At 40.4% G+C, this 19,393-nt stretch overlaps 1 protein-coding gene across 1 annotated transcript in view; it reads right to left on the bottom strand.

Annotated features, from left to right (window-relative positions):
* The window catches only part of LOC147140687 (activated CDC42 kinase 1-like), a 52,129-nt gene that overhangs the window by 18,002 nt on the left and 14,734 nt on the right, over positions 1–19,393 (bottom strand). Inside the window, 3 exon segments of the mRNA XM_086043355.1 lie at positions 758–828; positions 1,066–1,243; positions 15,543–16,887. Of these exon segments, the coding sequence (XP_085899481.1) occupies positions 758–828; positions 1,066–1,243; positions 15,543–15,623 (330 nt within the window). The 5' untranslated portion in view covers positions 15,624–16,887.

Here is a 19,393-nt window from a genome sequence, read left to right on the forward strand (position 1 = left end):
CATTCAATGTCACAACAAACAATACAGGTGCTGTTTGGTTATTTGCTTTCACGGGGCCGGTATATGGATTATTAATGAAAAAGCATGCTGCGGCGATACGTGGGCCAATGCATGAATACATACAGACGTACTGAAATGCTTTATGAATGGAATTACAAGCGTATCTGCTGTCCGCATGCAAGTCCAAAGCGGCCGGCATACGCACAATACGGAAGCTAAAAAAGACTGAAGAAAAAGACTTTTAACCCCAATGTCTATTACAATGCCTGCGTTGGTGGGACCATTCAAACGTATGCACTCGCACTAACACGACCACATGAATTTCTTACTTGCACACACTGAAAAACATCTCACAAATGCAAGCAATTTAGTTGTAGACGATAGAGCCCTGGTGAGGTCTAGTCAATTCCCCTTGCTAAAAGATACAAGCTACAGTATTGTACTCACTCTGACTGATTATTGAACTCCAAAGTATCTTTTTTTTTTTAACCTTTTTTCATAACTATGTTTCAGAGCTATAATAGTCATGTGCACCAAAGCAGTACCTTTAAGAAGCAAACGTAACCATAAAAGTGTACTATAACTTTTTTTTGGTGCACTTCACATTGGAGAACACCGGGCTCTTTAGAAGGTAAATGGTTTGTGGCCACAAGCAAGACAATAAGTATGCTCACATTAAAAAAATCCATACATTTCACACATGCCAATGCCATGCCATGTGTGTGCACGTGCATGTGTGTTTGTGATTTGTGTCCACCTTGCTCATCCAGGACTTGCGTTTGCACATTGCTTTCCTCCTCTTCACAGCCTCCCACAGTCGTCTCTGCCCTTTTAAAAGAGAGAATTGAGAGCGTACTTGTAACTATATTACTAAACACTACAGTTAATGCAGAACAAATATAACCCCCAAACAAATTTTTTAATGAAAATGAGGTAAGAATAAAACTGCACACAACTTCAACGACCTTTAATTAGTTCTCAAGATGTGAGACTGCTACATACAAAAACACATCCAAAAAAAAATCCTCTGGAGACATGCACAAAGGAGAGTGGCCAGTTTCTCACCAGGTCGACCCATGCCAATCTTCTCCAGGTCTTCATTCTTGACATAGTCGAAATGGGAGAGCCTTGTGACATTTAGGTCATCTCTGATTCGCAGGAAGTACTGCTGCAACTGCACTTCTATCAGCAGCTCCAGCAGCCATTCTGTGCCTTCCTCACACTGCATATTATTTCCCAGTTTCTACAAGAACACAAACAGAACACAAGAAACTACTCATTATATTGTTTTTTTTTTTACTTTAGCAGGTCATATTTTCTGTTATGCCGCATACGTCCTGATCGGCAGCACCCCCCCACCCCCTTGGCGATTAGTTGCCGATTAGGAATATGCATCAGCAGTGCCTCCCTCATTGTCGGAGAATAGTTGCCGGTCCACAAAAAAAAAATATATATAACCATGAACCTGTCCCTGGCGGAAAAAAGGTTGGGGTCCACTGGTCTATAGAGACTACATAGAACGGTGCAAGTGCACCTTCACAACTGGGTGAATAATGATGCAGAGTTGGTCGTGAGAAAACGGTAAGCCACTAAAGCAATAGGCATGCTCGGCTATTATACGTTACAAGGGAGTGAAACCCTAATGACTGCACGCAAAACATAATCTGCAGAGAATGACGGAGAGAACATTAAAGTAGAGTCTCTAAGGCTCATTCGACTATATAGCAATTAAGACTACTGTATGTGAATGAGACACTTTCTGTGCAGGGTTATGAGGTTCACAGGGCCATCTCAGAGCAGTCATGGCGTCCCCTATGTCATTTAACCATATTAATAGGCATGGTGAGCAATCACTTCATACCAGGATGGCAGCCCATCACACAAACATTTGTCGCATTGCACACTGAAACAGGTTAATCACATGTTGAATTTGTTTGGTTATTTGTAAAAATCTTGCTACTTTGACAGGTCATTTGGTAGCCGTGCACCTTCAAACAGGGCAAATGAAAATGAATACATACTTTATATTGAGTGCTTTGAAGCCTTGCACCCTAAGAAAGACGATACAAACAGCATGCTTGCCCGGTCTATGACACTCTTGAGCAGTGCCAGTGTGTCAGATTGAAATAGTCGACAGTCTGACATTAAGATTTTAAAGCCTAGTGTTTCCCTGGAAGCACTTGGCATTTTTAACTCTGACATGTAGCATATGTTTTGAATACACTAGATAAGTTGTTTGTTGGTTTGTTTCTTAAATAGAAACAATAGATTAATAAGAGGTCTGTCACAATAATAAGGCCAGCAGAGCTAGAGTGCATAATTTGTAATGGTGACCTCATTATGTAGTCCACGGTATAGAAGTAAACAAAAAAGCATCTTTGCCCCAAAGTTGGCTGGTTTGAGCTACACCCCTATCGGCAAGATTAACAAACATTTGCAGAAATGCACGTATGGGTGAATTTTCGTCAAACTTTTGAAGAATCAACAATCCTAATCTCTTATAATGGTTGAAAAATGTCTTTTTGTATGATAGCTATAAGTTTCATGCAAAAAATGTTATGCACAGATGGCAGCAATTAATGTAAAACTGTTCAAATAATTGTGAAATCTTATCAAACCAGATTATAATTTGTGGAACATTAATGTTGGAATGAATTTATAGATTTAGTTTCTTCTGGATTCAGACAACACTTGGATGGAGCTAAAGACTGTATTGACTGTTGATTGTAGCCATTTTTCTTTTTTGGTTATTCTTTGTATAAAGTATTTCATGCTGGTGAAGCTGCACAGACTGTACAGTGCATGCATAATATATTACACCAAAAAGCATTCGGCATGAGTTATTTCCTTTCACCACCACAAGGCGAGACTCATCGTCCTACGCAGTCAACACATATGTGTTAGTTTACCACACAAGGAAGAAGCTGCAACTCAGTTTCCTGTCTGGCCTCTTTGCACAGCAGTGGCAAATCTGAGCTGTTTGAGTCTGCTCGATGAAATATAGTGATATGACTCGGGCTGCAATTTACGTTTGTTTTAATAACTGATTATTTGATGGATGAAAACATGTTTTAATCATTTCCATTCCTTTATCCAAAAGCCATTACTTCAAATCGACAGCGGAAGCAGAAAACGCACAAGCAATTGCAATTTTGTTTATGATTTGGTCCAGAACATGTCAGAAAATTGACAAAATGTTGACCTTTTTTGTTTTACAAAGTAAAATCAGATGTTTGACAACATTTATCTGCAAGATATAATAAACTGCTTTTTGGTCACCTAAACGAAGAGGAAGATACGATGGACCAGGGGTGCCCTCACTTTTTCAGCCTGAGAGCTACTTATGACATGACCGAGTCAAAATGATCTACCACCTACTAAAAATGCAAAGCACATTATTTATGAATATATTGAGAATTATTTTTACATGTACCGTATATGCTGGCATACCTTGCATGACTGCATCAACCTATATAGCACAATACAATAAAAAAAAATGTTTTGTAATTACCTTACTCTGATGACTGCACTGAATGGAATCAGCCAGGGACGCATAGTCCGGGACAGTAGCTGCTGATAGCCAGCCTCAAGCAGATATGCAGCAACAACAATCCGACCATTCGCTCCATTCGGCGCGTATAAAACAAGTAAACTTTTTTGCACACTATGCTAATGCTAACAATATTGTGGTCTTGGTGAAGTTCAAGAACTGTAAAAAAAAAAAAGCCGCCGAGTGAACAGGATGCTGTGTGGCTGTGTGTGACGTAGAATGCCTAATGCTGACTGGCTGCCGCGAGGGGAAATGGCAAAAAAAGTTTTTACGTGCCGAATGGAGCGAATGGGCGGATTTTTGGTGCTTTGCTCCGCGTCCCACTGCGCCAAACGTATCATTCGCGCCGACCAGCACGCAACCACGCCCGCCCGCGCGAACAACATTGACTCCAATTCAAACGCGCCGCCAGAAACTCCCCCAACGCAGTTGGTGTGAACGTAGCATGAAAGTAGCAACACAGTAGTGAGGACGGATGATAGGCTGGCGATCTACCCACAATGCCTTTTCCATCCACCGGTCGATCGCGATCGACGTAATGGGCACCCCTGCAATAGACAGTCTTAGTCACAACAACAGAAAAAAAACATGCAACTTATATTAATACCACAAACAGTTTTATGTTTTCATGTTTTACTGGACACACCATGTACTCATTCACAGTGCAGTGCAACAAAGTATGTGAACTCCTACTAATCTAGACCACTCTACATTCCAAACAATGGGATGAGAAGGGAGGTGTTGGTTAAAGCTGCATGTCTCCCAAAAAAACACCAACATTTCAAGAAATCTCCAGCACTGACTTAGTGTAAAATAAGTAAAACATTAAACAAGGAGGGCGGTACGGTGACCGACTGGTTAACACATCCGCCTCACAGTTCAGAGGTTGTGGGTTCGATCCCGGCTCCGGCCTCCCTGTTTGGAGTTTGCATGTTCGCCCCGTGCCTGCGTGGGTTTTCTCCGGGTACTCCGGTTTCCTCCCAAATTCCAAAAACATGCATGGTAAGTAGATTGGACTCTCTAAATTGTCCCTAGGTGTGATTGGGGGTGCGGATGTTTGTCTCTGTGTGCCCTGCGATTGGCTGGCAACCAATTCAGGGTGTCCCTCGCCTACTGCCCGAAGACAGCTGGGATAGGCTGCAGCATGACCCTTGTGAGGAGAAACGGTATAGATAATGGATGGATGGATGGATATTCAACTATACCATATAGAGTAACTTATTCTCAGATGGATGGAGTAACCATAACAGTAACAGAAGCAAATCAACAACCGTTGTGTAGTTTTCGTCTGCAACAACAGAAAACATTTGGTTGAGGTTGTTGCTGCCAAGATAGATGAGCTGTATGAGGGACTAATGGGTGCATCTAAAACTAATCCGATATTAACACTCACCATATTTTTTGGACTATAAACCGCACCTTTATGTAAGCCGCATCCACTCTATTTTTTGTAATTATGAAAAAAAAAAAAAAAACATATATAAGCCGCACCTATCTATGTTGAACATTTACTGCATTTACAGAACGATTTTGAACTAACAGATTCTTTCCTAAGAGTGCCTTTTAACATGGCAGGATCTTTGCTGATTAAAACGGAACAGAACCAAGAGAAAATATACAGTACTTATCTTCATTTCACTTCCCGCTGCCGCCTCCAACGTCTCACCATAAATTCACTGATGCTAAGCATTGTGTGCAGCAGCGCGGTTTCCTTCCTGGATAGCAAGATCGTTGGCCTTCAACTTAAAACTTGCATCATACAAACTTCGGGTGGGTTCTGTTGGATTTTGACCCGCATTTAATAACTGAACACATGCCAGTTTGGCAGTTAACATCCACCTTTTATTGATCTACTTCCGCATACCACCTACTGCATAAGCTAATGCATAGCGACCTCGCCTGTTGAACTCTTTCACCTGCAGTCACATCCTGTTAATGGTGTCATCAATACATAACAGGTTCCATGATGAAGGGGCTAGGATTTGAAAATAATTAGCAGTTTGTAATTTGTCATCCGTGTTCTATCTGCTAAAAGAAAAGTAGCATATTCTTCTTTGCATTGATTTTTTTTCTTAGTTTTGATTCTAATTCCAGTTAGAGCGCCCCTAGCAGTGGTAAAAAAAATCCACAGAATAGCCGCACCTTTATATAAGCCGCATTGTTCGAAACCTAGGGAAAAAATAGCGGCTTATAGTCCGGAAAATACAGTCTATATTTTACCGTTACAATTTGACTATATGTAATGATTGATGTATAGGGAATATTTATGATGGGTTAAAACCCATTGCAATTCTCCTGGTATTTTTACCCGAACGCCTAAAAAGGTGCACCCCAAGTAAAACTGAAGCTGTACTTGAACCATTTGGAGTATCAGCATAGTTTTGGTCTCTTTTTGAAGATAACACTTCAAACTGTCAGAATCCTTTTAAGTGTTACTGGCACTGAATTATGGATTTTTGAATACATAAAAGAAGGCGGATTTTATGTCCGCCTATTTTTTTTTCTTTTCCAAAAATCTGCCTGGAAATTTTTGTATTAGCGTGGTGGACTAAATAACAACAGGGTTACAGCTCAAAGGCTCTTCCAATTCCATTTCAAATTTGACAATAACACGACAGAAAATGATCATTTTACACAAGTTTTACTAAGGGGATGTCCAGGCGAACCAAAAGTGTGCCATTTGGGTGATCCAATTGCAACCATGTTCACATACGTAGGAGAAAAGGCTGCTATTGTGGAATCATGAGTTCTAAAGAAAAGTAAGACTTGGCGCCATCATATCCTACATCCAGATTTAAAAAAAACATTAAAAAAATCAAAGAAGGTGACGCGATATGACGTGCGCTCTGGCGCACGGCTTAACGTCGCTGCCAGCGGCTTTGAAAGTGTGTGTTACGCAAGTTACGCACGGTGTTTGTTTTTGTTCAAAAGAGTTCCCTTGGGTTTTTTTGGAAGAATTTCATTGACCGTTGAATGTGTCAATCACCATCTTAGCAAGTTTAGTTGCTAAGCAAACATAACTGACGATTGAATCATCCATATGCAGGGGTGGTACTATTTACGCATGTAATATGTTCATCGGCTGTTGTTGAACTCCTGACACGGGAAACGTTCGTTTATTGGATCAAGTAAGCAATCAATCAAACACAAGGTCCAGATTATGTTGTGAAATCTCATATTTTTAAATCCGTCGAAGCTAACTCAATCTACAATGGAAAATATGTATATATGTAATATGTATATGTATCTGATAGCAACCTGTAACGGTTGCAGCAGCTAATAACGTGGCTTTATGGATGTCAGGCTTGTTGTGGACTAACTATGCTACTGGAATACTTTTACTGGACCCTTGTCGACGTAATATGATCATTGATGATGGATTATGAAATTGTGTCGGACATTTGAGGATGAAATGGTGAGTTCCATATTTTTTGTGTGTTAGCGATTGTTTTGACTTAAATGCTCGCCGACCCTGCAGATATGATTGTATCTTATAATGTTTGGTTATCATTCGAATCTGCGGAAACTCAGTTTTCTAACCATATACAACACGCCCAGGAATGCTTTGAAGTTGTTCAGTATGTAGTGAATGTCCCACGGCCACGACGCCATCGGCCCACGGCAACGGGTTTTAATCAATTTCACTCAGGTAATGTACATATTTAATTGATATTTTGAACACAATACTGTCATAGCAGAGGTCTACATGGAGGTACTGCGGCTCAGCTTCCCATTGTGAATGCAGTATTGCAAACCACTTGAGACGAAATCAACAGCGCCTCTGCTGGTTGCAACCAAGTAGTACACACTATTGTGCCTCGATTGCCTTATGGTATGGTTAAACAATCATCAATGCAATCAAATCCTAATGACCAGTTATTTAATTGATTATTATGATGATCACAACCTTCCATTAACCATAGATAAATCAAGGTCAGTGTTGGGCAACTGAGCCAATTTACTCACAGGCCATCCATCCATCCATACCGCATATCCTGTTTAAGGTCGCAGGGAGCTGGAGCCTATCCTAGCTTATTTCGGGCAAAAAGGTGGACTACACCCTGGACTGGTCGCCAAAAGTTGCAGGGCACATATATAGGTAGAGATGGACAATTATTCACACCGTCACCGAGAGGGCACAGAACTCATGCTGCCTGCACCAAAATCAGGCAAATGTGCCACTCCACCATCAGTAAGTGCTTGGAGGCCATTTGTCCACAGATATATTTATAGATACACAACTAGAAAATTAATTTAAATCACTCCGTAAGGATGTAGACTGCTAGTAGCAGCGCACATGACAGAATAGCATACAGTATGTCCTTCCTCATGGTAGTGGAGGAATGTACACAATCGAATAAAGACACACACAAACACAGAAGTACCAAAGGCCAAAGTCATGACCCGCATCAACTCTATTCTGCTCTTGCATCCTGCTGCAATAACTCTACCAGAGGACAGCCTTGGTCCAGCTGCAGCCACACACAACTCTGACAAGAAAAGCCAAACAAACTTACTCGATATACATGAAAGTGTGCCAGGAAGGGGAATGACTTTCTCAGCTTGTCAAAGCGTCGCATCCTGAATTCCTCAGTCCTTATGAGTAGAGGTGGCAGAAAAATGTGTTTTGTGATATCGGCTTGTCCTCCAAACCATCAGAATAACCACTCCGCTCTCATTCTGAGCTTCCCAGTGTCTAAAAGAATGGCTAGACATACTCCCTGGATCCAGATCTGGAGCTTTGAAGCCAGGAGGAAGGCGAACGGCATCTCACAAAACTGTGTGTAAATCTACAACATTCCATGGCAGGGCAATCCCTCTGAAAGTCCGTTCTTTAGTTTTGACTCACTCGCACAGGTAGAGAGACATTTCAGTGTGCCAGAAGTCAGTGAAGCTAAATATCCAGTCCTACAATGTGTTCTCCCCACACAATAATGAGCCAAGGAACCAAACTTTGCAGAACTTCACAAATGAATCACTCCTCCCTCTCCCCTCCCTTTCTTTAGCCTCCCAGAATCAGTCTCGCTCGTCGTCTCGCTCGCAGTCTGACTCTGCGTGCGTAGCTACTGTCTGTTTGCTTTTTCATTCTTCCATCCAGCGTGGGGCTAAAAATAGGCGTTTCTTCTCCCTTGGTCAATCACCCTTCAGTAAGCCAGACAGACTGGAGATATGCAGTCAGAGTCTCTGGTTTCATCTTTTTTTTTTTCAAAACAGTGCAACCAGAAGAGGTTCTGGATGGTTTCAGGGGTAGCAACTCCCTCTTTGCTGCGATGCAATCCCTCCTCTTATTTGGAGCTTCTCATGTGGATCTGTACACACATCACAAATATACCTCCACAGTGTCCATTCTCATCATTCACTTCCTCTTGATCTTAAAATAGAAAATGAAGCCGATTTGTTTGCGCTCAGACCTACTGGGTTTGACTTTTGGATGGCTGTGGACTCTTGTCCTGCCTGTCTGGGCCATCAATTTTGACACACTGTCCAAATTACTCTGAATCCAACTTTTAGTTTCACAGCATTTTCCAATGTGTATTGCATTTATAGAATAAACTACAACTTGTAGAACTATGTGTATCACAGAGGTGTTTCATGGATTTGTGGTGTGGTGTCTCCTTACACTATGTTCTTCGTTTAATGCCTTGAGCCACCTCTTCACAACCTTTCTCAGAGCTCGTCACCCAGTTCTTCCGCCCACCCTCCTCCTCTGCAGTCAGTCAGCCAGAGTAGAGCAGAGCAGCGCACGGTGCAGAAGACAGAGGCGTCATGGTATTCAGCCCCAGAGAAGCATTTGATCCAGGGCCAAAGGGTCAAATTCAACTGCAGGATGGAGAGCTTGTTTCCTGTGATGCAATCACCACCCCCTCCCAAAAAAAACACAAACATGCACACACACACCAACCCGATTCCCCTCCTTGCACTTTCTAAAAATTAAACATTGCAAAGATTTGAATGTGTTCAAACATACCCTGGATTTGATTTGAGATGTTTTTTTTGTTTGAGTTGGAGCGCAAGAACTATAATAATTACACATGAACAGAAGAGAGTTCAATATGTTGAACATCATTTAGATTTTGCCATGGATACCAAAATGCAAATGGATGAAAATTGTGGATAGCTGTACTACCTAGAAGTACCATTTAAAGTTGCAATAGTATGCCTTAATGCCATGTTACTACCATAAAATCCCTTGCATAACACGCACCTGTGTATAATACCACCGCCCCTCCCAAAAACCATCCTTAAAAAAAACATGATTTTTTTTTAAATCTCTGTACTTGTGTATATTACGGTCCCCTGATTCGTAGGCAATCCGTATTACACTGGCCAACAAAAAAAAAAAAAAAAATGTCATTTTCGTATTCAGCCACATCAAAGTACCCTAAAACTATTGAAACCTTCTAGGCACCAAAATGTTTGTTGACCAGTGATATCAAAGTGAATATGAATAAATATTCAAAACATACCAATATAGTGTAAATAGATAAATATAGTAGTCTAGCATAGTGAGATTTTAGACAAATCACTCCCTATAGATTTTGTCTGAGACGAAGTGACATCAGAACCGCTGTAGCCATTTTGCCGGCTTAAGCAGAACATTTGAGGAAGCCTAGTTTGTTAAAAAGCCATCAGTAGGAATGGCAACTGTGTCAGGCTGTCAGCTTTTGAGTTTGCAGTCACTGTCATCTATTTAATTGCCTTTGAAAAGTACTATGACGGCTCTCGCCATCTTCTTTGCTTAGTGGCTAGCCGCTAACGCTGGAGCTGCTGTTAAATGCTGGCAACAGGCACTGTATACAATGTCAATGTAATTAGTTACGTACTTTATATATGATATATATATATATATATATATATATATATATATATATACACACACTATTTAATATACAGAAACTAACTGTTCTACCTAGTTTTATATTTAGCATTAATATATTTTCATGAAATTGGTAGAAGTATAATAATTTCACTATTTATAGGTACTTGATCCGAGGCAATAATGCCCACAGCAAATCTCATTTGAGAAACCCACCATTTTATGGAATGTAAAAGCATCACACTCACATTATATTTACTCACTGGTAGTTTAAGCTGTCAGGTTTTTCTGTCAGTTCACTTTGAATGGAGCACGAAGCTAACCGGACACTAATTTGTTGATTAGTGGCAAGTTCGGAAGTACAGTAGGCCGTTGACCTGGTGCACATAGTCTATTTTATAAAGATTTAATTCATTATTGTTTATTTAAAGCGATGTTGTTGGACAATATCAGAATTTGTATGAGTCTCTTTTGTATTTTTGGGGTATAACATTCACGTGCTGAGTAGAAAACAAATCAGAAGTTAGTTACAAGTTGCTCAGTAGTACTTGAGTATTGTTTTTTCAGTAAATAGTTACTCTTGCTCAAGTTATAATTTGGAGCACTACTATTTTACATTTATGTGAGTCATATTATAAAGTAAAGTACTTGTTTGTACAATTTTTGGCTACTTAACTCATCTCCATCCACTTTTTCACCCCACTCCCAAGTTCCCCTCTCTCCCCAGGGTCTAAATGACCCATGGCATTTGCTTCTTTATTTGGCGCTGACTTTTATTTCCTGCCACTAATCCTCCAAAAATGTTATCTCTGTCCAACTTGCTTGGCTGATTAAAAACAAATCCTTACCAGCTGCTTTTTAACAGCAGCAAAGCTTCTTTCAATCATATTTGCTGAAGACATCTTCACGCATGGCTTTCAAATTTCACAGCTTACTCTATCTGCTCATAGCTTTTCTCATCCTTCCCTTTTCAGCTTGGCTTTATTTCTTTGTATGCTCTCATCCCATTTTTTTTTTCATCCGCACAATTTAACTAGAAGAAGAAAGGGAGGTGGCACCATGGAGGGAGTTGAAGAAGAAAACAACAAAATGGGGGTTAAAAACAGTCATTATTTGGAGCCTAATTTTAATTTCATTACCACACCACATACCCAGTACTTTACATTTCTGAGGCATAAGCTAAGGTGGCTCCTTGATTCACTGCCGAACGTTTAAGGGACAATCACATCTGGCTCTCATTAGGCTGCTTATTTATGTAATTGGAATTTGTTAATTACACAGGATGTGTCAGGACAACAATAAAATAGCAAAGACCCTTCCCTTCCACACTTCCTTTCTGTAAACTACCCTTCACTTCCTTATGTGGGCAATTTCATTAAGTTGGCTCTTTAGGATGGAATGTTTCACAGTAAAGCAACCTCCATGTCTATGATAAAACGGGAACATGCTCTTGTGTATGACTCTTTATGTCGAAGAATTTACTCTTTTAGGTGTCATGGTCAGATGTCTCATTTATAACAAAACATGCTTTTATTAATCTAGGCTGAGGGTACTTCTGATGCCATTACAATACCGTTCCCTCAGTGATGATGACACTAATGAGTGCTAACTTGACTGACAGAGAAACAAATAGAGATGACGTCCTACGTAAATGTTGCTATTGAACAAACTGTCAAAAGAAACCTAGTGTAGGCTACCGCATTATGTATGATAAAGGTTGCCAAGACAACACAACAACCCACACATTTGGCAGCGACAAAGCAACATGTCATGTAGCGCTGTGGTGAAAAGTATGCATGTGCGGATCATGACTCTGATTTACATCCATGGGTTGCAGCTTAAATATCAGCGCATGGAATGCATCACAATGGTGCCAGCTGCCTCATCGCTAAGGAGATTGGACCAATAGGATTACTGTAATGGTCAGTATGTCAACCTGCTGCTGCAAACTAATGGCACTAGGTGGCACCAAATCTAATGTGACTGGGGGCGAAGAGCTTGCATTACCACATGTTATTTTAATTTTGACTTGCGCTCTACTAGCCATATACCTATTTTGACAATTAAATAAAGCTTTATGATTCAGCATCTAGAACCATTGTCTTATTAGTGTTGACCCATTGTAAATGTACACATTACTGAAACTGTTTGAAAAATTAAGAAATAAAATAGCACAGTTGTACAGTCAGATCAATCAGATCATCAAATATTTGAACTTGTGTTCTGTGATTGTCTTAACACCACTGTCATGTTATATCTTTTTTTGTGAGTGTCTATTCATACGTCAATCACAGTTTGGTCGGCCACTAGGCGACGTCACTGGTTTAGTGCAGGAATGTAGCTAGTAGGGGTGTGAATCTCTCCACAAAAGACGATTCGATACGGTTTTCAATTTTAGGTGCGAAACGATTCAAGGACGGTCTGATTTGAAAATGGAGCGATTTGGTTCGGTTCAACTCTGTGGATTACGATTCGATTTGATATAGTATGGCTCAGTTGGATAGTGTATGATGCAATTACTTTTTTGTTGACATTTTACACACATTTGAATGAATTTGTCAGTACTATAAATGTGCCAATTCCTTCTAAGATATCTCTCTCCAATAAAAGACGATTCGATACGTATCTCGATACATTTCAAAGTGGAACGATTTGATCCGGTTCGATTCGATGCACTCACACCTTTTAAATAAAAAAATGGTTTTCCGGTTCAAACTGTTTTTTGTAGTCATTTGATTTGGAGCCCAACATCCATCATCCTCTCACCCCACCCTCACGCAATTTAGTTCTATTTTGACAAAAGGTGAGTGATGCAATTTAGGCCACATTGTCCTGTTTATAATCAGTTACAATTATCTGACAGCTTAAGTTGGCCTACAACAATTTACAAAAGACTTTTAATATTAATGTTTCTCAACAACTCAAAGTGTGAATTTGAGAAAGTTTTACTATTTGCTAAGATGGGTGAAGTCCTTAAAATCCATCTTGATTATTATCAAACAAATCAATCATCTCAACACTAACTGAAAAGGACAACAACATTAATCAACAGTTAATATAGTTTACAATCTCACCTGTTTTCTGAGGTGTCTTCACTTTAGTTGAGCTGCTCTAAGCTCATAAACACCATAAACCTACTATATTATGTTGCATGATAAATTGTTAGCTGCTCAAGCAAAGTTGGTAAAGCTTTTATTTTATTATAAATTTAATTCAATTTAATATAGGCAATCCATAACAATTGGCAGCTATGAATCCGTGACATTACAACACCCTGGACCAGCCATTCAAATTTTAAATCACTAGTGGCCGAACCATGCACACAATTTTGTCACTTTTAGCCATGTCGCTCAGTGTATCGCTGATAGGGGCATTTGCAACTTTTGGAATCCAGCAAAAATTGACTGCACGGGTGGTAAATTAAAAGCTCAAATATTTAATTGAATCCAACATGCTTTTACAATGTTACCTTCATTATAAACTGACATAAAATAGCTGATGGGCAAATTCGGTTATCCAGAATCAAACGAGGATCATCATCACACACGCGCGCGCGCGCACACACACACGCACACACATCCCATGGGTTCAAGCTCACAAAATGGGAAAAAAGCCTCTGGGGGATGCACCACTCTCTTAGATCACACAGATGGTAAACTCAGCCAAAGTCTGGCTTTCACATCCATCTGAAGCTCCTTCCAGTGACTCCCACCAATTTGCCCTCTGCTCGCTCATCTTTGAATGATGAAGTGCCATGGATTGGAGGAGATTTAAGTAAGCACTGGGAATCAAGTGTTTATAGAATAAAAATCTCTCAGAGTCAAGCAAACGCAGAATCCATTGTCAATGGAAGGTACTAAGGATTGATACACATATGGCAGCTGACCATACCACAAAAACCGTACAACCTAATGTCGGCAACATCATGAAGGGGGGGAAAAGTTTACTTTTAACTGTTCATCAAAAATGTTGGTCGCTCGCTTTCAACAGACAATAAAATACTTCTTCATTTTTTATTTTGTGTCCAGAATGTTCTATTTGAAACGAATACATGAGGTAGTGTCTGATCAATGCAGCACGTATGAGCAGCTGGTACTGGTAAAACTACCATGGCAAAAGGAGGACACCTGAATTTAGTAGGATTCAAAGAAATTTACTCCACTGTCATACTTAAAAATCAAAATGTAATTAAGGTGCAATTATTTTAGGTTATCGCTATTTGAGTTTAATATTTTGCAGTTAAGAGACTGTTTAACATGATCTGTGTGCCATCTGTAAACATAACATGAGCTTTTTCTCTTGCCCAATTATTAATACCGTCTCCATTAAATCATTTTCTGACTCATGTATCACTTTTCATGATCAGCAATTTCTGGTAAAATATTCATCTATTTGTAACGCTAAGCCACTAGCATGCAGAGTATTGCATTATGATGTTGCCCAAGTGTAGTTGTACAATATGTATTAAAGAAAGTCCACAAATGTTATCCACAAATGAGCTGAAGCCTATCTCAGCTCAGTTTAGGTAAGAGGCCTCTGGACTGGTTGCAAGGAGGATTTATAAAGACAAAAACCATTCAACCATTTGCACTCACATGTAAGGGGCAATTTATAGTCTTACGTTAACCTAACATGCATATTTTTGGAATCCGTAGAGAAAAAATATGGTAGCATGGCGAGAACAGTCAAACTCAACACAGGAAGGTCAGAACTGAGATTCAAACCTCAGAATTGTGAGGCAAAGGTGGTAACCAGTAGGCCACCATATTTCTCAAAAATGTTGTCTTTTTCTTACTTTTTTCCCTATATCAATGCCGTTGGGTCAAAACCTTGTACCTCCAAAACAGTCACTTTTCAGGAGACCCCAAAAATGACAGGTTTGTTAGTATTGCATTGTGAAAGACAGCAAGCCTTTAGATTGCTCAATAATGTGTAAAAGTAACACCACATGTGTGGACTGACCAACAGTAAAGATTTTTGAAAAAAAATATGAAATTCACCAAAATGACGCCAGCGATATGTCTATGTTCTTACCAGAATGAATGAATCGACGGTTAACGGGCTCTAACATGTTACTGACTTGTTTCTACTTTTGTACAATCTCTAAACCACTTAACATTGCTTTGATGGAACTGGTGATGATAAATAATGATGAAATCAAAAGGAGAGAGCTACCTCTTCATCATCACTGCTTACGCAGTGGCAGTCAGATTCTGAAGTCTCCTGCAGCCTCTGGTATTCCGCCGTCTCCCCCATGGCGGGGACACTTCCACATCTGATGAATATTTGCTTCCAAGTTCAACTGCAGTGAAGTAGTCAGTCAAAAGCTCAGTCAGTTTGCTTGAAGGTGTCGTATGCCTTTCTTCTGCTCGTCATCCACTGACCAACATTCACTGGTTTTGCATAGCTTAGAGTTCATTTATATGCCATACTGCAATACTCCCAGCTTCATTGTAGTCCTCATTTTGGTTGAGTCAGCTTAGACAAAGAGTTCACGGTTGAGTGATAATGGCTGCGCTCACTGGCCAGGTGCTGGTCTTTGCAATAACTGATTTGATGGAGCATTCTGGTGAGCTCTGGAAACGCAATCCTCCACAAATACACAATTTAACCACATATTTGGTGTTGTCCAAGCTACAGAATATCTGAATGATCATAGAAGGTTAGCTCCCAAGTCCCAACACACTTTGACTTGGTGATGAACTTCAACACGTCACATTCATCTGGTGGTCACTGTTCAGCCCAAACAGAAATCACTTACTCGGGTCCTCAGCGGAGCTGCTGCAGCTGGGAATGAGAGCTGACATAAGGATGCAATGTGTGGCACTGAAAGTTCACCATCCTAAAGGCTCTATTTACATGGTTCCTTCAGACCACTACCAAAATTGCCTCAAGTCCTCTGTCATCGTCTCGCTGACTCATCCTTTGCATGGTTTTAGTGCTGACGCATGCTCTTCTTTCATATCCAGCGATGCTCCGCTCTCCGTTTCTATCTCTGTGCTCCACTCATTAACAATGCCAGTCCATCTCCATTCACTGAAATATCATTGTGCCAAATGGTCATCCAGGAGACGCATTTAAAAAAAAAAAAAATTAACATTATTTCATCCTTCCTACCTTTCAGGAGCAGATGTCTGACACAAATACAGTCTTAGGGGATATTTAATGCTGCCTTGACTTAAACCGTCTTCCTGATTGCTCGGTTGATGCCTAATCCCATGTTGTTGTTGTTATTGTCCGCCCCTCCCTTCCTCTCCTGAATCTGAACCCCTTTAAACTGCTTTCCACACCCCCGCTTGATCCCGGCACCAGATTTGGTGAGGAGTCGCTTCCTCTATTGCCGTAGCAAAATCCACCCACCCCTCTTCTTCCTCACTGTCCTGTGTCCTGAAGTCAACATCGATCCAGTTTATGGTGGTCCTGATAGAGGCAGCCAATGGCAGCAAGGCGCGTGAGGGAGAAGTAGGCGGGACAAGGGTAACCGGAGGGGGAGCCCAAATGAAGGGAGTTAATCTTCCATCTGAGAGGGATTAAAAAAATGAAAGATAAAAAAAACAAAAAAATGGTTAAAAAACTGCCGTGATGCCTTTGTATGTGCGTGTATGCGTGTGTCAAAAGCACCTCTCCCACTACTGGGAAGGTATCCAGACCATCTGGTTCCACACTGAATGGACATCTGGATGTCGAAGAAAATAGAATAATAGAACAGTATTGTATGTGTGTGAGTGTGTTCAAGTGCATATGTGTTTGGACATGACTGAGCCTCCTGGTCTTTCCCAAGTTGTAATTGTCTACTGACAGCATGACACACTGCTTACATGGAACTTCTTTTGAAACGCATTCACCATTTAATATTTATCCAAATCACTTGGCTCGTTTCCTTCTCCCCTCCCACTCTCGTGTCCATTCCAGTTGTGTTGATGTCCTCAGGCCGGTTATTTGCAGCCCGCTGTGCAGCATTAGCTTTTTGTTCTCATTTCCTCTCCTGGCTCTTCCTCTCTTCAAGCTGGTAGTGTCACATAGTGCCACACAAAATTCAAATGTATAAAATGATAAGTAACAAATGCAAATCACACAAATGAACAGAATGCATACAAAGTCATAATCTTTGCAATGAACGTTTTTTTTTCAATGCTTTTTACAAATGTCAACAGCTTTGACTTTCTCTGATTCAGAATGCGTCTGTTTTTGAACCGCATGCTGCTGAAAACCTACATGGGTCATTCTGATTGGTCGAGCTTGCAGCTATGGAGCAGCCAATCAGATTTGGTATCAAAGGCTTCCAACCTCGCTGAGCCTGCATCAGCTACGAAATCAACATCTCTGATCCGCAACTCCATCACTGCATTCTTTTGTGTCATACAATCTCATCTTTTTTCTACAACATGTATTTATTTGTTCATGCTTTGAATTTACTACCAGTGTTACCTCAAGCAGCTGTATGTGAGCACATCGCAGGGAGTACGTGAAAACATTTAATAAATTATTTCCAAGTTCATACACACACACACACACACACACACGTTGCACAAGCATGCCAAAATGACAACACAAAACTGCTATAGTTGGTCTTAACATTATTCTTGAGTATTTTGTTACTGATATTTAAAGTTTAATAGCCTGTTTAAAGAGGACTTACTCAAAGGAGCTCCAGTTTTTGGTGGTAAATGATAGCAGTTACATATATCAAAGGCTTTGTCTTTATTTATTGTCATGGAAACATATGTTTCTATGTTTCATTTGAGGTTAAAAAAAGACAATACCAAAGAATTAAATGCTCAAATCAAGGATGCAAAACAAAATGATTTGATTTGATAATCAGTGTTTTGCTTTGGAGAAACATCAACATGAATGAGTCAGGGGGTACTCATGGTATGACAAAAAGGTTGAAGGGTACACAAGCCCAAAAAGGTTGAGAATTACTGTACTGATATATAATGAAACAGTAATTCGCCGAATGACACGTGCTGTTGAAAAAAATGACAATCACAAACGTGGTCAGCAAGAAAAGCGAATGTGATATTGACATCTGTACTTCCGTTAATGTTGAACTCAACCATGCATGGTTTCACCTATGTAGCCACTGAACACTGAAATCTAACTCGCAATCGCTACTGAACCCAGACTTGAAAAATTGTCTTTACAAAACATGGAAAAACATTTCAACAAAAAATGCCGGTGCCTTAACCAATGACCCCAACAGCTTTATTTGTCAGGCAACTTGAGTCGAGGGAAAGTAAAGCTGTGCCTGTTAAAACATGTAAACGCTTTCTCTTTCCAAATGATGGAGCATCAGGAGAGGGGGATCAGACAGACTTTGGGTGGAAAGGTAAAAAACTCTCGGACCAAACACCACTTCGAAGAGACCACTGGGAGCCCCTGAGTGATATGAAGGACCTGAGACTCCACAGTCCTGTCCGTTTACGATTGCTGGGGGAAGACCACAGCCTTTTGGGGACAGCAATAAGCTGGAGAAGGATGAAATCCCTGAAATCTACTGAGTGAGGTGCTTGCAGGGTGGGAGTACAATAACTGCAAATGGCTGAACTACAATGACACCAGTGTTGTTTCTTTCTGAATTACTCAAAATGCAGTGTTCAAAATTGGGCTGTTTTGTACAAAACAACGCAAGACGGTGGATCAAATTGACCCAATTAGTGGATCGGTCCATTTAAATTGCGTTATTTTTAACCCGAATGTTTTTAGAGTGTGTAATCAGGGTACAGAGAAAAGTTCTGTTTAACCGTCTCACTGATATCACACCAGTAACTCGAAGCTGGGTGTTACTCTTTGGAAACTATACTAGTGTGTGTGCATGCGCGTGTGTGTGTTAATGAGGCATCATGTTTTGCTAGTTGCATCCAGTTACAGTGTGAAAAAGACCACACACAGCTTTTGAAGCCATGTCCACAAGTGTCAAGCTAATGGAAACTGCATTGTTAAACGATAGCCTGTCCCCCACCCAGCACGCTCAGTTTAAATGAATCAGGATTAGGCAAGTCCAGCATTCCATTGACTTCCATTTA

Source organism: Filicampus tigris, chromosome 10 (genome assembly GCF_054856515.1).
Source record: "Filicampus tigris isolate MCC_2025a chromosome 10, RoL_Ftig_1.0, whole genome shotgun sequence".
In the NCBI taxonomy this organism is placed as follows: Eukaryota; Metazoa; Chordata; class Actinopteri; order Syngnathiformes; family Syngnathidae; genus Filicampus; species Filicampus tigris.